The sequence below is a fragment of the Paralichthys olivaceus genome, chromosome 17 (genome assembly GCF_024713975.1).
Source record: "Paralichthys olivaceus isolate ysfri-2021 chromosome 17, ASM2471397v2, whole genome shotgun sequence".
NCBI lineage: Eukaryota > Metazoa > Chordata > Actinopteri > Pleuronectiformes > Paralichthyidae > Paralichthys > Paralichthys olivaceus.
This window is the reverse complement of record NC_091109.1, coordinates 19,955,887-19,976,603: the sequence shown is the minus strand read 5'-3', so window position 1 is coordinate 19,976,603 and position 20,717 is coordinate 19,955,887. Positions and strand designations below refer to the sequence as shown.

The following is a 20,717-nucleotide window of genomic DNA, read 5'->3' as shown; positions in this document are numbered from 1 at the left end:
CTGCAATGGAGCAGATCAAACTCGGAGGCAGGCGATCATTCAGAAAGTGTTGATGGTTTTGAAATAGTTTTTCCGCTGCAGCACAAAATGAAAAACCCTGGACGGAGGGGGATTGTGTTTGATGAGGCACTTTGAAAAGCAAAGAACCACAACTAAATCATTACTTACATTTATCATTAAAACGGGGAAGATTCAGTCTGCAAAACAGAGGGTTTGGATGAATGCTCGTTTAATTTAGCTGATTTAACTGCAATATTAGACGAGTGAGCCACACGGTAATTAAGTGCAATACATCATAGTGGAAATGCTGAGTGAGGGGAGGTCTCAATAATCTGTGATTTGCTCCCAACAAGCATCTAAGACTGACTTATGGTTGATCAATGTATGCACGAAAAGAAAAGTTAAATAATTTTGTCTCTGCAAATAATGACATATTCAAGAGCTTCTTTTCATTAAAGCTGCAAAACCAGAGAGTGCACTGTAAACAAATCTTTTATGTTAAATGTATTGGGGCCTTTGTTACTGGGGAGGCTCCAATACCGAAATCCCTGGAAAGCTAGCAAGCAAAATGTTTATTCGCTCCTACAGACGAGTCTGGACGTTATTCCAATGCTACCTACTTTCATATTAATCTCATTTTCGAATCTGATTCTATTTTTTAATGCACGATAGCCAACTGTTACGATGCAGACCAAAATGATTGCAGCAGCGTTCGTGATATGGAATGTCCTCTTCATACAGTGTTATACATACTTTGGGGAAACTGTGGCGGGTTGTCGTTGACGTCTGTCAGAGTGATGTTGATGGTGGTGGAGCCTGAGAGGCCTCCGACCTGGCCTGCCATGTCTTTGGCTTGAATAACAACTGTGTAATGTTCTCTGGCTTCCCGGTCCATATCAGCTAAGGCGGTCCTGATGATTCCTGCAGGGTTGAAGGAAAACGAACCATTCATTAAGGTCTCTCAGACATTTATTCACATCAGCATACAAAGAATAACCAGGCCGTGGGAAACAACAACTCATAATAGTCTTTCGAGAAGGAACGGAACAAGTCAGTGGCGAAGCAAAGTGGAAAAAATACATCTAGATTAAGACACAAAGAAATTGTTGTTGAGAGGGTGAAAATAAAATGCTTATCGCTGTCAAGATGTTACTGTCTTAATATTTCATCAACGAAAACCTTTCAGTTACGGACGACTCGCGCAGCACAGAGTCAGACTTTCCTTCCAAACTGTACAAATGTGTCTCTTTCATCTTTGATTCTCATTCATTGTCAAGATAAAGCCTTTACTCTTTTTCTTTTTTCTTTTTTTTTATCATATTTATAATGACTATGCAACCTTGGATCGGAGCAGATTGCAACTTTCTAAGTCGCCCATTCAATCACATTTATCACTACAATAACATGAACTTTCACAGTGCTAACTCAGTGATATATGGCTGCACCTCGGCCCACTGCAGAGAAACTCTGCACGGGAGTAACAGGGTAACAAGCGAAAAGAGACGGACACGGTATTTGCTCCCTGTGTTGCTGGGTGGTCGGTGATTTATTGGATATAATAGGTGTACGTCTTGCTTTGTGTGTTTGTGTGCAGTCTTAACATGTCTGTTAGTCTATATTAGTTTTGTGTGTCTATTCCTGTGCTAGAGGGTTAATTCCCCACCTCAGCTCCTGAAACCACATCAACACATGGAGCCTGATTTAATATGTTCCATTTGTTACATCAGTGTTCAGTGTAAATCTCCCTTTTCCCCAGAGCCAAGACCCTCTGGCAACCGCTGAACTTGTGTTCTTGTGAACTTGTGAACCCTGCAATAATGCACAGTGGTTGAATTAGAGCAGTGAGACCCGGGAGGACGCGACACGGCATTGATCATGACATGAAATGGACTTTGCCTTTACCTCCTGTTGTAAGTGGAAATCACAGCAAGTGGCTTTAGAAAATGAATCAATTCCTTTCGTACGATTATTTTCGGAAGGGTTTATATTGACCGGACAAAGAGATAATCGAACACCGTATGAGTTCCTTCTGTCAAATCACTCTTTAATCCTGGTTTGAGTAAAAAAAAAACACTAATAACACTCAATCCTGGGCTGATTGTATTAACTGAACATGTGCGACACCGTCCCTCCACCAGACAGTTCACTTAGGAAATGGTGCAAACATTTGCCTGTAAATATTACAAACTGTGAACACATCCAGAAGGTTATTATACTACATACAGCTTCAACACAGAAAGATGTGAATAAAATAACCTAGGAAACAAAAATACAGTTCTTCAGAAGAGAAATATTCCCTAAAACACTTACGCATGGGTTTTTTAAAAACAGCTGGATTTTATTGCAAACATTTTAGCAAACTAATGGCATAATACAGGTTATGTTTACATTTCTCAAACACATCATTAAGCTTTTCAGACTGAGTAAATGATCATTTGTACTTGTGCTTCATTTCGAATTCAAACCTCAACCGCTTAAATTTAACAACTTAATTCTGGAGCAAATTAACGCAGTTTTCATGATTTCATAATTTCATCAACGAAGCAGGTATCGTTGTGTTTTACAAAAGGTCATTTGCTCATTTCTTTCTTCATGACTCTATAGAAAGAAACTAATCCACTCGCCTCAGGCAGAATAATCATTAAAACTGGGTCAAGGAGCGAGGCAGCCAACAGTATTAAGATCCAGGGGATCGTAGGTTACGCATCATCTGTTACACAGAGCTGAGGTCCCATGGAGTCCCCGTGATCCCGAGGACTGAATCTATGAATCAGCTGAGAAAACGAAATACACCTACTGATTCCTCGTCTTTTTCATTTAAAGCTTGTTGTTGATGCTTCTAGACTTCTTCTATAAAAAAGAACGGGGACGACTGGTTAAGAAAGCAAAATGCGACAATGTCCTCAAATTCTTCCCCCGAGGCGACACAGACATGCTAAGTGATGTTTTGACGTGAAGAGAGAACAGACTCAGACACTTTCTTGTGAGGTTCTCTCAGCTATATTCAGGTTCAGGCTGTTTAATGTACCAAACTCTGATAGTGTCTACTTCTTCTGTGGTGTCATTTTGTGCGCGTTAGTTCTGCTCGCAAAAGAACAACCGTTAAGTGGGGCAGCGAGCTACACACACTCTGGGCTTTATTCCAAAGGATAGCAAAGTCAATACACTTGCTGTGACTGCCAGGTAGCTTCCTTTGTTATGATATAAATATATTTCAGTTAAAGCTGCATTTAGATTTGTTTGCTATTAGAATGTGGTTCTATAATTTAGCTCCAATTCCCGTTAAATGGTGATCCTAATTAAATGGAGTTGACTGACCTCACTACATTATGCCTTTCAAATGCTAAGCAGACAGTGACAGACTGTTCTGTTAGAGTTGATGAGACAGATTAACACTACGCTGCCTTGTTGGAAATGTCACGACTTTGACTTAATTGCACGTAAATTATTAACACAGTTTTTCGGGAACTATCGGGATTCTCTGTGAATTAAAAGCTGCCGAGATGTGAATATATATGTCCAACGTATAAATATTCTGGAATATCTGTGTTCTTGTTGCGAGAAAAATGAAATATTAAAAAGATTTCCAAAAAGCAGAAGCATCTATTTCTTGCCACACTGTTCTTTTTCAAATGCCAGGACTCAGAGTGGTTCTGCTGCTTTTCTTTAGTTCTTAAAACTCATCAAAGTGCTCGCAGCCACTTTCCTCTAATGAGGCCGCCTCCGCTAACTCTAAGTCCTTTGTTATTAACTGGAGTCTTAACATTACTTAACCTGGGGTCCTGAAAACACACAGACCTTTGCAAGTGGCCAAACTTTCCATTAAAACAACACTACAACAGATGATCTGACCTTTCAAGTCTCTTATTACCCCTTTACACATGAATGCACATCGCTCCTGAGCAATATTTCACAGCGGTGGCCTCAGAAACACTGAACACAAGATAAAAGATTTTCTTTTTTATGCATCAGGAATTCCACCGTCGTCCACAACAGCACGATGGATCTGCTGATTCTGACCATTCAGACACAAACGTACAATCACTCATTCTCAAATTAATTTCTTTTAACGACACAGAAAAGGCCACAGGGGTATTCTCTGGGATGTGCAAGTACCTGAAAGGCATGTCAGGACTTTGACGGGAAAGCCTCACCCCTGAACTCGCTCTCCTGACCAATTTCTGAGCCGAAACACCCCTCGATACTAAATCTCTGCGGAGCTAGTCGGTTAATTTAGAAAATAATTGAGAAAGAGCTGACTTCCTTGAACCTGGGCCCATTTGACACAGTGAGGTGGTTAGCCTTTTCCTCAACCTCCCCAGTCTATTAGAGTTGATACCATCACACTATCCACCTCTTTGTCTGGCTGGAAACTTCTAAAGGAGGACAATCTCCTGGGTGAACAAAAAGGATTATAGGAGATTACTAAAGCGCTCTTCAATCTCCAGCTTCAGGAATCTTGGTTTTTGCCCCATCCAATACGATGTTATCCCTGTATGTCTGCCCTCTTGGAGTATTTCTGGAGAAAATGTAGATATCATCAACAGCAGAAGCTGTAAAAAAATCACAAATAATATCCGTACATGTCTTTTTCGCTGTCTAAATAGTCTTCTTTTCACAAACTGGATCATATATCTGATTGAGTAGAATTGGCCGGACAGCTCAAGGCTACAGTGCAGCTGATTGACACAGTGACAGCTCCTCCATTGATCGAACCGGCAGTAAGACTTAATCCACCCAACTGCGAAAACATCTTGATCTGTGTCAGCTCCTTCAATAAACTCTCCCAAATCCCAGATCAGCAGAGAAATTAGCCTATTTAGGATGAAACAGGGACTTAAGGGTTGTGCAGTGTGCTGGGGCCTGCCTCTGTGTGTGTGTGTGTGTGTGAGAGAGTACAGATGTGAGGTGGCGGTGTAGGAGGGCATTCGACTATGAGACTCAGGAGGAACACCCTCGATGTCTCTGCGGGTAAGTGACAGATGCACAGCAGTGATGGGAAAGACAGGAGTTATGACCCAACTATAAAAAGGATAAATGCAGCCATGTGCTTTTGCTGAGATACAGAAAGCTCTCGTTAAATCTGCGAGGCTTGCAGTTTTGAAATTTGCAAAGCATGTAATCAAGTCCATTGCAGTGAACATTCTTAACACGGTTAGCATGACACTAAGCTTTGCACATTACAAGACCGGTTTCCTAATTTTGCCCGGACAAAAAGTGACAGAGCCGGTAAACCAGGGAAAACGTGCATCCCGGCATTTTTTTACTTTTCTGCTGTGTGATTTATATTCAGTGAGCAGATAGAGGACCAGCCTGTCTGTCCATCCCTCTGTTGTCCTCGTGCACCTGCTCTTGTTTTTGACCGAAATCCCCAGACAAGTGCGACACGGGCAAGCGGGTAGGAGGTTTTGGATCCTTCTCAAAGGACAGCGTGCCAGGATTTGTGACTGTGGTTGGAAACTCTTGGCTTTATAAAAATGCAACATGAGCTTCAAAAGAATAGTTTGATATTTGGTTGAACACAGGTCTGTGCAGAGTGGAGGCTTTGACAAGTTGCTCAATATAAAGCTCGGGATACTTGGCGAGCTGTTTAAGGGTGATAAAAGTTTACTTCCACATTTTATCTTGATTGTATGATAAACACATCATCTGTAATAGGGTTGTTGAATAAAATAACTTATTAACAAGTTCTTGAGGCTGTTGTATCCAGATTATTTGTGGTTACCTTGGCAGCGAGTATTTCCCGGTGCTAACGTTCCTCACCTAACTTTGCAATTCGCATACTGACTTAAAGGTGGTATTGATCCTCTCATCCGACTCTTGAGCATCAAAGCGAATAAGTGTGTTTAAATATTTCCTCCAAAACAATTTCTGGTAGTTCACAAATGAATTTGCAGCTCCACCGTCGATGAGTATATTAAACTTGGACTTGCAAAGCCTCGAGGTAGAGAGGGAGAGCGGAGATTCGTGCTGCTCTGCCTGAATCTATCCTCTTCCTGTCTGCACCCTCATTTTACTGGATCCAGATTTCTTGAGTTAAATTTGTTGGATCCTCTAAGTTTACCAGAATCAAAGAACAGTCCCGGTATTGATTCACTCTGTCTGAGAAGTTGTACATTAAACCTTTTAAATCTATTCCTGTCTTCGCTCCTGTGTTCTGCTCGTGGATTCCATTTCCTCAAAACACATCCTGGTTGTGAGAAATTTCCATTTCTTAGCAAATAGTCCTGTGATCATCAATGTCAATTAAATGTTGCCTCAGTCAGCATCTTCACTTTTACATTTGCTCTTTACCTTTTGGCCTCTTTTTCTAAAAGGAGGTCTAATAAATACTTTCTATCAATATGAAATAAACAAAATATGAAGCCGCATTTGTTTCTATTAAATTGTGACCATGACTCTTTCAAGAACTCTATCAAACATAATGAAACACACATAAAATGAATATATAAAAGTATAAATAAATCCAATACTCACTTGAGAAATTAGCATAATAAACATAATGTGAGTTATTCAGGCTAGTTTAGAATCAATCTGGCCTGCATGTTTTATTTTATGTTAGAAGTTAAATTCAATTAATTGTTTCCCAGTCAATGTCAATGATTCTCAATTAAAGACAAGACCTCATGTTTCAGTGAATGTCAAGTGTTTCAGGAAACCCATTCGATTTTACAACGTCATTTTCAAACAATGCTTCGGTTTGAGAATATTTTTTTTGCCTCACAGTCATTCAGCATCTCAGGTTAATAAAAGATATAAAGTCAAAACATCTTGAAGCAATAATAGCAGATGTTCCAGAGTTTGATTAAGGTCGTTAAGATACAAGGTTTAATTTTCGGAGCTGCAAGGCAACGAGGATGACTAACAGGTATTTGAGAAAAGTTTCACAAGTTCATGATTTCTTTACCAAGTCAGCCTGTTCCATCATCTCCTTCATGTTGCAAGGTTTATAAATGCTATATCCTGTCATTGTGGTTCATTTGTCATCGGCAGGTTTGAGATGACGTTACCACAACCGATGAGCCAGAAAGACGACGGTTCTCTTTGTTGCTTGCCGAGGATTTGGGTCAAGTCTGAGACGTCCTTTGGGGATTCCTTCAGTGCCATATGTCCAGGCCAACTGTGCCATTACCCTCTGTCCTCGAACCCTCCGGCTCATGGGTCTTGTAGAATCAGTCGCTGCTGCGTCAGGCCACCAGACCAAGGTCAAATCGAAGGAGGTGGATTTGTGTGTGTGTGTGTGTGTGTGTGCACTGTTAATCTGCTCGCAATATACAGACTCCCTGTGCTGGTGTCTCTGCAGTCTGAGCATGGTGGGAGCCAGGTGCATGTGGCTATAAGGAGGTGTAAGTAAGCTAATGCACTGTGAGACAGATGCAGGAGCAGCCTCAGCTTCCCCGGCACGATGCTCCAATGTGGCAGGATGCCAGCACGACTGCTTCAAGACGTCGGCTCAGCATAATAAAGATCTCATGCAAGTACAACTCCCTCCATTCGCTCATTTTCCACTGACCACTGGAGTACCCTGCCCTAATTTGAGGGAGGGAGGCTGGTTTGCCAGTGGCGAAAACAGCAGCCGACTTATATAAATTAGAATGCGTGGGAGGAACGGCGCTGTGCAGGGAGCGCAGCTGGCCAGGCCTTCGATCGCGTCCCTCCTCCTCTGCACGCCCCACGCTGAATTATACTGCAGACAAGATGCAGAGTCAGCTCCAGCAACACAGGCCATCCAATGTGTCCAATTGCACAGAGCACAGGAATGAAAATCACGCTAGGATATTTTTTACAGTCGAAATGTGACCTAAAATGAATTTCAGTGGCAGCAGCCTGCTCTCGTGTTGCGTGAGAACGTCCAGTTTGCATCGCCTCGGCTTCACCTCACCGCTGTGAAACAGCTCCATCAATCCCCACTGCCGCTTCCCTCGAGGTGAAGTCAAAATATTCAGCAATTCATTTGTGTTGCTCATTCGGCAAAGACTTCATGTTTTACATGGGCGGCTTGGTCTCACAGGGGCCGACGGTTGTTCCAGACAGTAATGAATCAATTCATACAAGTGGATCGTTGTTCACGTTAACCCGCAGCAGCAGCAGCAGCAGAGGAGGCAAGTGAGCAAAACCTCCGACACACGCGTGCAACTACACGCTCACTTTGTAAAGACAAAGAGAGATCAGAAACACGCACACCATCATATAAAAGGTACGTGCACTTCAGAGGGTTTATTAACAATTAATAGATCTAATAACGGACCCACACACAAAAGATGGATTTGAAAACACTGAGTACTGTGCCTGTTATGGCTTCTCCCTCTCCGACGGCAGGAAACAATGGTTTTCTGAAGACCTCTCCACAAATGTCTCTGCTGACCCCTGAGGAGTTAGTTATGGTCCACAGAGTGGGGCTGCGTGCTCAACAATACAGCAGCTCCGTGAGTAGTCCATAACTCTACTGTGGCTGCTTGAGCTTTTATGATGTCAGACGTGCTGCTGTAACAGAACCGGGTGTTCGCTGTGAGGAACATATGCTGGACAGATTTTGACACCGTGATATACACGTCGCTTTAGGAGATCCACAACACAGATTATGAGGAGGTTACTGCTCCCGCGGCCGCAATCTATGAGCGCTCGCTTTGTGTATAAATGTTTGCAGTAATGCCACACCTGTTTTGGGGTCAACGGAGAAATATGGCTGTCCTTGTAGAATACTGTAGACTATTCTGGCACTGTTTCCGTAGGTGGGGTCGTCTGCATCCATCGCGGTGACTTGCAACACCGACGTGCCTGAAAGAAGTGGAAACATCAACATTATTCTCTGGTAGTCACGTTCTCTCTCTCTCTCTCTCTCTCACACAAAGGTTTTCAAACGCTAATGACAGTATGATGGTGCCTTCGTACAAAGATAACATGTTACCCTCGTGTAAACATCAGATTTCATCAGTGACCTTCATTAAAAAGCACATTATTTAATAATTACATGTAATGATTGAGTTTTGTGTGAAATCTAATTGCAATGTGCAATGACTTATGTCGAATGAAAGATAATCACCGGGCATGTTTTGCTTTGATGGTATAAAGCAAAAATCACGACAACCTCGACAGATGATCCAAACACTTGCAGGGATGGTTCATCATTAACAATGTTATTTAAAATATTGTGTAGGAACCATTGTGGTTCAATTTACCACTTGAAGTGTTGCTCAAACAGCATTACAGGCTTCATTAACCCATTCTAATTGTGCGACGCGTGCATTGTAATTGCACTACAAGCTTATATAATGGATTATTATATGTAAGAATTCACAGTGTGGTGATGTTAGGAGACATGTTTTTGGAGGGGACTGTAACTCTTCTGGACATTTGAGCTGCTGTTTTTTCCTTTTGGGGATTAAACTAAATTAAAAGTGAAACTTGCTCCACTGTGTTCCGCCAGATATGACTCTTTTTTTCTTTTCTTTTTTTTTCGTGGGGGAACCTGAAGGAGCAGAGTGAAATGCCAGCCATAATGAACCGTGTGCTCCACAGAATGCTCGGGCAGTTTGAATCTCTGTCAACCTCGCAGGTAAAATTGCACAGGGAATTATTTGGACTTAATCATTTCTCGGTTTGCTTCGGAGGCCGAGCTGGTTCCCGAATCATCTGTCTGGGAAAGCTCATTAGTTAGTGCATCGTTTAATTGATGAACTTTGAATTGCTCCGTTGTAACATCTTAAGTAAGGAAATTGTGTGCCACCTGTTTTCATCAGTACATTTTTTCATATTAATGTGACTGCAACAATATAAATCTCAGCGTTAAGACACCTTCTAATAGATGACGTGCACTTCAACTGAAGTATTCAAGCATTATTTATTTGGTACAATTGAGGTGATGGGTACATCCTTAATAGGTCCGATGGTTCAAGACATTGAAGGCTGAGCACTCAGGAGTCCACACGCACCGATTGCTGAACATGAACATTTCAAATCAGTTTCATAAACTCAATAAGACTCTGCTCGGAGCGACCACCATGCAACAAGACTCGTCTGTCTCATAAGAAGGAGCATAACCTGTAGCTGGAACCCTCACATCTTCTTCACTCTGACCTTTTAACATCTTTTCTGATGTTTACACTTACACAAATCTCATCTTTATATAGAAACCAGGATTATTTATATCGACCCTGTAGGAGCAGAGATCAACTCTTTTCATTCTGAGCCGGCGGCTGAAAAAAAAGAGTCTTAAGGATTAATTTAATTCAAAACATGATATATGCACACGGCTGGACTTTCCCAGATCATCCTCTCTATTATAAACCCACTCACATTCTGTGAATCGTCTACTTTCATCACCTCTTTCAGGTTTTGATGCAGATATATCACTGCTGACTCTGAACTCATCGTCATGACCACAACACATAATGCAGCCTTTACAGGGATCACGGCTGGAGTCTGAGAGTGTTTTAAAATCAGTGGGTTCTCGCTAAAGTAGCTAAGCTAAAGTATTTCCTCACTAACGAAGCAGAGATTTGTTTGCAAGATGTTGCCTCGGACTCAATGGGCTGGAAGAAGATGTCATCTTAATGGGATGAGAGACGTCAATACTTGGAAAAGTGGCCAGAAATAAAAACAGACTTTCATTTTAAAAAGCAAAACAAAATGTGCAATAAGAACATTTGAGAAAATATGGGAGTGTGGGGGGAATACAACAAAATGATTGGTGTTGTATGATGAGTAGCAGCATGTAGTTGAGAGGGGAACTGGGGAAAGTAAATAAATAATCCCTGAATCTCCATTTTAGTTTAATTTGCAAAGGGTTCAACTCTAATACATGTGTGCAACCGGCTCAATTTCTGAAAATTAGCTGCAGTAACACCCAATTAATTATAATTCATTATTTAAACAAGCCACCACAATCAAACAGAGGTGGACTAGTCCGACAGGAAAGCAGAGCTACGTCCATTTACTCCAGATCATCTACTGGGACACATGCAAGGGTGCTAAACTGACGGAGCTTTCATCTCCCACTCAGAAAATATGACGGTAAAGGAGGTTTTTGAAACGTAGCGTCAGATCACCTGGTCCAGCTAATCAATTCAAACAGGAAAAAAAAAAGAACATCACAACCAATTAGCTGCCACACTCCCAGACAGCCCCTTCCTGCACTCGGGAGCCCCAGTATTGACAAATGCTGGGGGATTAGTGCCGTGGAGTGTGAGGACAGTTGATTGTTACAGCCGATTTGACGCCGCAGACACCGAACCGAAAAGGAGTTACTCTAACAGGCATGAGCAAAAGAGGGGGTGGGAAAGAAAAAAAAAAGGGCTAATTATTTTCCCCTTCACAGTCCTTGATTTCCTCCCACGGGTCATCAGTGGTGATTGATTCTTTTTGGTGCAACCCACGATAAAGTTTGCAGCCGACACGGAAACTTTTGAAAGGAGCGGCCTCGCTGGAGCTGCACGGGGGATGTCAATGCACCGATTAGCAATGCAACTGTTACTTTTATATGAAGCTAAAGAGCTGCAGCTAATAATTCAAAAGGTTTAATAGAGGAAGACATGTTTGTGTCTCACAGCAGCAACACCACCCAAAATATAACATTCACGTGCAGTGCAAATTAAGACTAATGCACCGACTACTAAAGCTGTATGTGTGTCAGGCCCGTGCGTTGATGAATATTCATGAGCGCAACCAGGGAGATATCGACTGCTTATAAAGGGGGCGCCTACAGGTCTGTCAGGGTTTGCATAGCTAATCGGGTTTTGCACATTTACATCTCTTTCGCTGCAAGAAAGTGACGATGCTGTTGGTTTTCTTTAATAAGTACTTCTACTTCCTTTCAGCAGCTGACGGGATTATTTCACACACAGATATAAATTGAATGTTTTCACCAAACTGTCGAGCGCCACAGATTCACTATCTTCTAGTGCATTCGAGGTAGAAAATCCCACTGACAGCAGTTTGGCCACCGTATCTGTTCTTAAGGAGGCGCTGTGAAATATTTGAGCGTTGTAGTTTTGAGCCACTGCGCTGAGAGGGCCGGCGAATGGCGGCTTTTGTTCGGCCGAGCTAAAAACAGAACAGTAGAATAAAGAAATGAAAAATACATGGCTGCTACATGATGCCGGGCAGCGGCTGTCTCAGAGGAGGTGGATAGAGGCTTTTCTTTCCACCATGATGTGGAGGACTCCGCTGTCTCGTGGCAGGGATTGCTGCGGAGGCAGTATTGAGAGCTTTATAAAGACCTGCCCACCCGGGAAAACATCACAGCCCCGCAAAACCAAGATGAAAAAGAGAACTGGGCGGGCTTACAGAAGATCAGCCATTCTAAAGAACACTATCACAGAAGGGACAAACCAGCGCTGCACAGGTTAATAACATGTTTGCACCACTGATACCTTCTTCACAAACATCCTGCAGGTGCTCTCGCTCATGAGTTCAAACATCACGTGCCCAGGATGTTAAATCTCAGGTCTGGCTGCAATACTTTTATTATAAACATGAAGAATCAATAAGAAAACAACACTCAAGCTTAGAAGCACGTTTCAAGCCGTTCAATTAAAGCCTGAATGAGGAAAGCGATCATCTGAGGGCCCATTTTACACTGCAGCACTACTCACCCACTTCAGACATCTCAGGCACCGACGCTTCAAAGGGTCCATTTGGAAATTTGGGTGCATTGTCATTGATGTCTTGCACTTTGATGATGAATTCCGACTTTGGTTCCAGGGCCTCCTCTGTGTAGCGGTCCAAGGCTTGTGCATGCAGAACATAATGCGTTTTCCTTTCCCGGTCCAGGCTCTTAGTGGCGTGAATATCTCCCGTCACCTCGTCAATGACAAATATAGTCCCGGCTCCTTCCCCGCTCAGGATGTACCTGACGGATCCGTCACCTTTATCCGAGTTCGAGTGAAGCTGCGAGGAAAAAAACCACAGAGAGACGGGGGGGGGGGACGTGAATACAGAGCAAAAAATAACTTCTTAGGTTGTTTTTGATTCACGGTGTCAGAGGATGATTCGTGGCTTTTTGCATTTATTTTGGTTGTAGTGAAATTGTGTGAAACAGCTGCAGGTGAAAGAACTTCCACTACGTTTGTGTTCATATCAGTGCAGAAGCAAGCGGTGGACTCGTTTACATAAAGGCAACAATCGGTTTAATTTAGATTAACCGTGTTCCAGATGTTTCGATACCATTTTTTCCTTCCTCGATATCGACTTCACGTTATCAGCAGATACACGGAACCGATCTGACACCAGTGCATTTAAAATATCAAATTATACAACATAAACAAATGCAAACAGAAATTAATGCGACATCAACTTCTATCATCTTGTTTGAAACTAATGCACTGTAAAGATGCCCGACCCGAGTCATGTGTACCTCCTATACACTGATATAATCTACAAAGTGTATTTACAATACTATGGTGTATGTATACAATTATCCTTTTGCAGCAGTGCTGTGCTTTACCCTCGTCCCCAGACTATTCTTCAGCTTCAAAAAACTACCAACATCCAAATCAGACATTACTTTATTGAATATTCTGCTCTCAGGCTCGTCTGTACCCGAGCATCACTGAAGAAATGCATCTTTAGAGATTAAAGTTTTGGGGGAAATCCTTACAAGACTGTTAAAGATGGTGGAGCGCTGCCTTCTTCCTCACCAGGCGAGGGAGGAATAAAGGACAAACTGAGCCACTTGTTCAGCCATAATTGATACCGAGAGGATTAAGACTTTCATGCCAATCGCTCAGCTGGGTCTGCAGTTTTAAACTTTAAAATATATTTAACAATACCACAGAAATCTCCAAACCAGGGCACCACTGTAACACCATCATTTAAACTATTTCATTTTCACCCGTGAATAAAACATGTAAAGAAATACTTTATTTCCTCAGGGAAATGCCAAGGCTCCACACAACAGATCCATTTTCACTGCGCACACCCAACACTTTACATACCGGTGGTGGTTTTTGTGCGTTTCATATTCGTAGGTGCACATCAATGAGCTGTGAGCGCAACCTTTGAATTCCACAGCACACCTCACAATCGTCTCAAACAGGATTTATGCAATTCATGTGCAGCGAAATAAATAATTCATCGCTTGTATGTAGATGATATGTTGGTCGTCGCTCCCATTATAATATAAATATACAAGTGTGGCTGAGCATGGAAGACTTGTTAGCAAAGCAGCCGGATGTGTCAGGGGAGAGAAAATAAAGTTAAATTGAAATTCTTATTTTCTGTTGAATGCCAATTAGTTTATAAACAGTAAAATAGAAGAGTCCAGTCCGTCCACATTGTTTATATCTAATCTAGTTCGTTGGTTTTCATGACTCAAAGAAGAACCAGCAGCCACAGGTTGAGCCGAGTCACTTTGAACTTTGAAAATTCACATTTAATCTTGAACATGTTTCCATCATGTCTCTCATCTATGTGAGTCAAAGTTTTACCCTGAAGTTTCAACAAAGCCAAGTGTGTCAACAGAAACAGTAGCTGAATTAATCTAGTGATTCATGATATATTTTTTCCACATCTCCATCTAAATTATACAAAATGATTTCGATGATGATTTCCTGTACACATCACAACCGGCACACTACCCACCGTGAGCCTGTCATGAATCCATCTGAGCGCTGCTGTTGCTGAATTGGGACACAGTCGACTTTTACACTAGCCCAAATTTAGAATAAATTAATCACCATATCGGCCGACTTTATTTAGACCATTAAACAAAGATTTTTATCGACCAAGGAGCGCTGCACGTTTTATTTTTCTCTCTGTGTGTTTGTTACATAATGAATTGTGATGTCAGCCCTGCGAGCTCTTCACTAGACCTCCATCAGGCAGCTGACATACGACATGACTAGAAAACGTGTATGCCTCTAAAGTCCATTAGGAGACGAGCAGTGGAACAACTCTCGCCGATCCCGCGGTTCAGCTCAGAACAACCAGGGTGTATTTTCTATTCATTTAATATTGAGTACGACGAAGGACGTATGAATGTATAAATATATATATTTTTTTAAAACTCAATGAAATGCACAGCCATACACAGAGAGTACAAGTTATTTAACAAGTTGAACACCCAAGGTCCTCAGGCCACAGCTAATCAAAGCCTGGACTCGCAAATAAATGATTAATTAGAAAGCCTCTGTTGATTGCACGCCTGAGTCCTGATGAGAGCAGACTGTCCTTTGCGTGGAAAATATCAAGCCTGTAATTACATAAGGAGTCAAAGATCCTGTTGAATCAGGTTGTTAATCAGTTGCTGAATTGAAGCAAAAAGGAAACTCGGCCACCGAAGGAAGAAATCAGGCCGTGTTTGCATATCTGAGGTCGTGTGTGCAGGCCCAATTACTTTGATGCCCATTTTCTTTGCGTGGGGAAGTACTGGGTTCTAGTTTGATCCTCTAAACCTTCCTATACACCTAATCATTTCAATACAGAGAGCAAAGGTTGGTGCATAAGGGCAGTTCGCTTCCACAACTACAACGAGAACGTATATCCACTTCAGTCCGGGCAGCACTCTACGAGCCGCGGCCCCTAAATGGAATTTTGCCTCCGGTCAGAGTTCTAATTTAGCCGATGTCTTCCTTGGCAAGAGCCAATAAATCAAGATCGGCAAAGTGCGAACCAATGATGCATATGGCGACTGCTGCCTTCCCAAATCTATGGGTGATAAAAGTGTCAACAGGTTGAGGACCATTACACAAACATCACGGGCTGAAAGAGCAGCAGAGAGCGGAACAATATGAAGATACAGGAGGTTGGAATCAGGGGAGTTGCCCAGCGGTAAGGACGCATGTTGGATTGTGAGTATTTCCAGGTGTAGCTGGTGTGTTCGCTGAGTCACTCAATAATAATAATAATAATAATAATGCTGCACTATGGTCCGTTGTGTTGTCACGACAGACAAACTATGCCTTCGTCGTGAAGCTCTCAGTGGATCAAAATCTTGTTAAAGTGACACAATGCATTTTGTTTTTTCTTGAAATAGCAGCTTCAAAACCAGTTTTGTGAATATGGAGAATGTTTCCTCTTTCATTCTCACTCCTCACCCTGAACATCTGTAACTTTGGTGAGTGGGAACAAAGAGTAAAGCTGAACTGCAGATCAGTTCAAAAGACTTAAGTTATTAAAAACCAGAGTTTATCTCGAATACCTTCATAAGCAAACAATCAAAATGTGCTCGCTTTAACGTTTAACAACACAATCACAATCTTCTGTGTCTGAACAGACCTGAATCTCTGCAGTGCTGCAGAACCCTTGGATTTATTAAATGTCCAAACCTCCTACGGCAGCGATAACTTCAAACGAGAGCTTGCGCTCGCTGCAGATCAGAACCTGCACGATGTTCAAGAAGAACTGAACCGTTCTGCCGACAAAACAGCTCAGACGTGTTCTGATAGTTTTTTCTGTGAATGGCTCTCTGAGGTCACTCTACAGGCACACGCGATGTGTTTTCGAAGAGACGCGTCCTCTTCCACGCTGCGTGCAACACGATTTTGCAATAACCAGCTCCAGTTATTATTTTAGCCTGAAGTTGCTGCTCGGGTTGTTTTTAACCTCACCAAGCTTTTCTGCACGATGCCTTTGGAGTCATCTTAACTGGACGCCCACTTCCAGGGAGCTTAGCCACAGACCGAAATCTTTTTCCTCCTATACCGAGTTTGTCTCTGTAAGTGTGGACTGATGAATATGTAAACTCTTGGAAATCACTTGGTAACCGCTCCCAGCTTTATTCAAATCAGCGCTTCTTGGTCCAGAGTCGTGCGAGGTTGTGTGTGAGGCCTGTTTCACGTCAGCAGATGCTTTTTTTTCTGTGAACAGCGAGACTGAAATGTTTTGAGTGGCTTTTAAAAAGTCGATGTAGCTCTGATATAATTTGAAAAGGAGTTCACCTGCTTCTATCAGCCTCCATGGGGTTTAATGACACAGAAAAAATAATTCTAAAGGTTTCACTCACTTTATTTTTATATATTATTATATCAATTTGATCCCCATAATTTGCACTGCCAATATTCTATAGGGCAGCAGCACTTTACAAATGCTCAGGTCACTTTCAGTAATTACCTGCACTTAGAGCAATGAGTCACAGTTGAACCTCGTGGACTATCTTCGGCTTAAGGTTGCGTCGCTCAGGCAACACGTTCACTGCCATAATGTTCTTTACACCTTTAATATATAATATGTATATACTGCATTCTCTCACGGCAGCTTCACTGTATTTTATCGTCAGTTGATTATCTGGACAAATCTTTTTCACCGTTTTGAAGAATATCCGTGCGACAATCAATCATTCACACCTACAGACTGTTTAGTCTCAATTAGTGCAATAAGTGAAAGAACAACAGCTTGAGGTATTGATACAAGTTTATAGATGTAATATTGATAAATACTTGATATACTCCCCCGGCTGTAAGTAGACTGCATACAGCTCTCTGATGTTTACCAACCATCTGTGACTGTTGGATGCCAGAGGACAGCAAAGAGAGGAGGAGGAGAAGGAGGAGGAGGAGGGGGAAAGAAGAAACTCAGTTGGACAGAGACCTCTGTCTGAGGCCAGTTTATGTTTCACTACTGAGTCACAGCTGATATGAACAGAAACAGGCTCCTGGTGAATTTCTGTCACATGATTTTTAAAACAAGGCTCGATTTCTGTGCTGCTGCTGCGTTTTCAGCTCTGGGATATTTTATATATACTTCATTACTTCCGATCACACAGAAAATGTAATGACTTTCCCGCCTCTAGTTTGTAATATGCCGCAAACATCGGGACCGTGATCCAAAAGAAGAGGGTGGCTCCCGTGTCCGGCCCACACCATCAACTGATAATAATGGAAATAAAAGACGGAGTCTGATCAGAGAAGTCGATCAAGGTGAAATTACAACCTCGGCCACCTTGTTGTTTTGTCATCTCCCCGCACAGACTTAGAGGAATCCTTTCCCTCCACAAGATATCAAAACAAGGGATTGTCTTTATCTCTCGGTCTCCTGGGCGACTTTATTAAAGACTAGTGGAATAGATGACTGGCGGCTGGCAGCTGGCAATGCATTTCTGAGGAGTTTAAAGAGATCAGCAGAGTCTGGGGGCTTTAAAGTCGCCGGAGAAAAACACTCAACAATCTCAAGGTGAACCTCACTTATAATTTCATCACATCGCCCGGAGGAGCAACCGCGGAAGTGTATCTTGACTTTGTTTTGTCAGCAATCTGGGAGGTTTCAGTGTTTCCTGCTCAAACTGTGTTCCAAGCTAATTGGTGCTTACAGCCCCACAGTTTGTCTTTGGCTGTGTTGTACCACTTGTCAGGTGTCTAAGTCAATTAGGAAGAGAGAGGAGATTTGAGGAGGAAAATAATCCTTTTAACCTGAGAGAAATCCACCACCCGAACACCAGCTCCGCAGCATTTCACCGGTATGTTTTACTTTGGTACCGGTGCTGGGTAAATATAATACAGCTGTGTAATCAGACCAGAGCTGTAACATGGGACTAAAGTGAGTTTAACTCAGGGAGTCAGAGTTTACACTGTTAAGAATAAGTAGTCAGCTGTGACACTAATATATAAATACATTTTGAGTATGTCAGATTTTCTATATGACCTGTACTGAAGGTATTGTACGTATTGTATTTTAAAATGTTTTCATTTAAGCCATTGCATGTTTCTAATGCAACCTACACATATTTTTAATATTGAATGCATTTATTTTTCTCTTTGTGTGAAATAATCTAAACAAGCTGCCACACATTTTAAATTAACCGCCCATTAGCAGAGTTCAATTAGAGGTGATTGAATGTTTTATTTGACAAATACAGGTTTATAATGGGGTGTTATTAAGTTAAGTTAATATTAAAACATTTATGATCTTACATTGGTGTAATAAGTATCTCCTAAATGAAGATTTAGTCACATTAAATTAAATGAAGTAAACTCGACCATAAACACCAGTGAACCTGTTCTCCTTTCAGCAGCTGAAACATTCAACTCCATTCACAGGCCGGAAGGAAACAAGCGCCAGAATTTACTCCTGATTTAGACATAACAATCTATCCCTGCCAAATCTTTTTTATTTTTAATGCTGAGCACAGACGGAGCTGTTTGACCTGACGCTGCCGTGATCATCATCCAAAACGCTCAGAAGTGGCTGCACTTCAAATAAACTTGCGTCCCATTTCAGGTGAAGGCAACAAAACTGCTGGAGAATTCCAACAGAGCAGGAAAATACCAACTTTTCAGAAAAATGACTACGTGACCACACAGCCCTGGCTCTGCTGAGAGCCATCCTGATACATTATTAGCTGCTGCACAGTTTGACCTTCATCTATTTTGCACCTCGACTTGTTTTTCCTTTTCATTGTGCAGATCCGGATAATGTATGTGCCTGGTTGGACTGCATTACTGGTGAACTCCCTTTGTAATAGCTCGGTCGTATTCCTCGTTCAGATCCACATAATGTATGTGCCTCGCCAGACCTCGTTTGCTCTGAGAGGACGCCGCTTTGCTGCGGTGATGTCCACTCGTTACGAGTTGTGTGTGTTTGTGTGTGTGTGCACATGCTACAAATGGCCTCTGTGTTTATCTGCGTGTTCTTGGTTTTGCTTTCACAACTCCTGCAACGAAAGATTCATCAGAACTGCATCACTGTGATGTTGGACGCAGCCTCGCTGATGCAGAAATGGGAGCTGGAGGTGGGAGTCAGGGAGTGGAGCGTTTACTCCATCAACAGTGTGCACGACGAGGAGAAACAGAAATGAGCAGGAGACGTGCCCGAGCTGATGATCAGTGCCTTGGCTTCATATTTGCAATTAGTGAAGGGGGGCGGGTTCGTTTTTGATTAAATCTCAGCTCTTATACTTCACTCGAGAGGACTTAATCACTTTTTATGTGGGCATGCTTGATTGTCTGATTATCACCACATATCACCAATCAACTCCTCTGAGCACCCCCTTCTCCTCGATTGATTTGTAACAGTCACAGTAAACCCTGATGATGGAACGCCAGCCTAATGACCATACATCAACAGACAGTGATGAGGGGGAGAGCTGGAGACGTGCCACTGATGCACATCACAGAGATCCGCCCTAATAGTTGTCCTCTATTTTGACATCTGCGGAGGAGAAGAAGGGGGAGGGGGTGGGGGGGGAGACGAGGAATGAATTGTTGTCTTCCCAGCAGGATGGTTGACTTCTTGATGTTCAGTAATGAGATTATTAAGAGTTCCCGGAAGCGACTCTTGACACTCGTTTAAATGGCTCTGCCTCTAACTGCTGCAAAAAAAAAATTAACATTAGAATGAGACGGGTAGTGGAAGCGTCAGCAGATCGGCATTTTGGAAAACATGACGTTTCTGCCAGCGAGTGAAGGAGAAAGGTTTAATCTCAAGTGTCTAAACAGTGCTAATTTGTTTGAACGTTTCAGCCAGAGGACAGGGGAATGCACTTTGGAAAATGACACACGTCCCTGAACACACAGCTGACGTGTGTGGGTTTTCTGTTTTTATATCCTGCAGTTGTGGAAACGAAGGACATTAAACTGTAATTCACCTGGCTCGGCTTTCAGGTTTTTCCACCTTTGTTTGGGAGAAAAGTGACTGCATCAAGGACGCAGCAGCACAGATACATTTCCATCCTCTGAGCGTACATGTTTGGTGCTGGAAGAATTACTCAGTGAATGATTCGTGGTTTTAAATCGGTATGTAAGTATATGAATTATGCCGAAATTCTGCAGCTTCCTGTAGAAAGG

General features: G+C 42.3%; 1 protein-coding gene across 4 annotated transcripts in view; it reads right to left on the bottom strand.

Moving 5' to 3' along the window:
• Nucleotides 1-20,717, bottom strand: part of LOC109642232 (cadherin-18) — a 124,902-nt gene that overhangs the window by 23,866 nt on the left and 80,319 nt on the right. For all 4 annotated transcript variants that reach the window (XM_069512923.1, XM_069512922.1, XM_069512921.1 and 1 more), the window contains exons 3-5: nucleotides 12,594-12,888; nucleotides 8,659-8,778; nucleotides 754-921 (exon numbers count right to left, since the gene is read on the bottom strand). In XM_069512923.1, coding sequence (XP_069369024.1) covers nucleotides 754-921; nucleotides 8,659-8,778; nucleotides 12,594-12,888 — 583 coding nt within the window. The remainder of the gene's footprint in view (nucleotides 1-753; nucleotides 922-8,658; nucleotides 8,779-12,593; nucleotides 12,889-20,717) is intronic.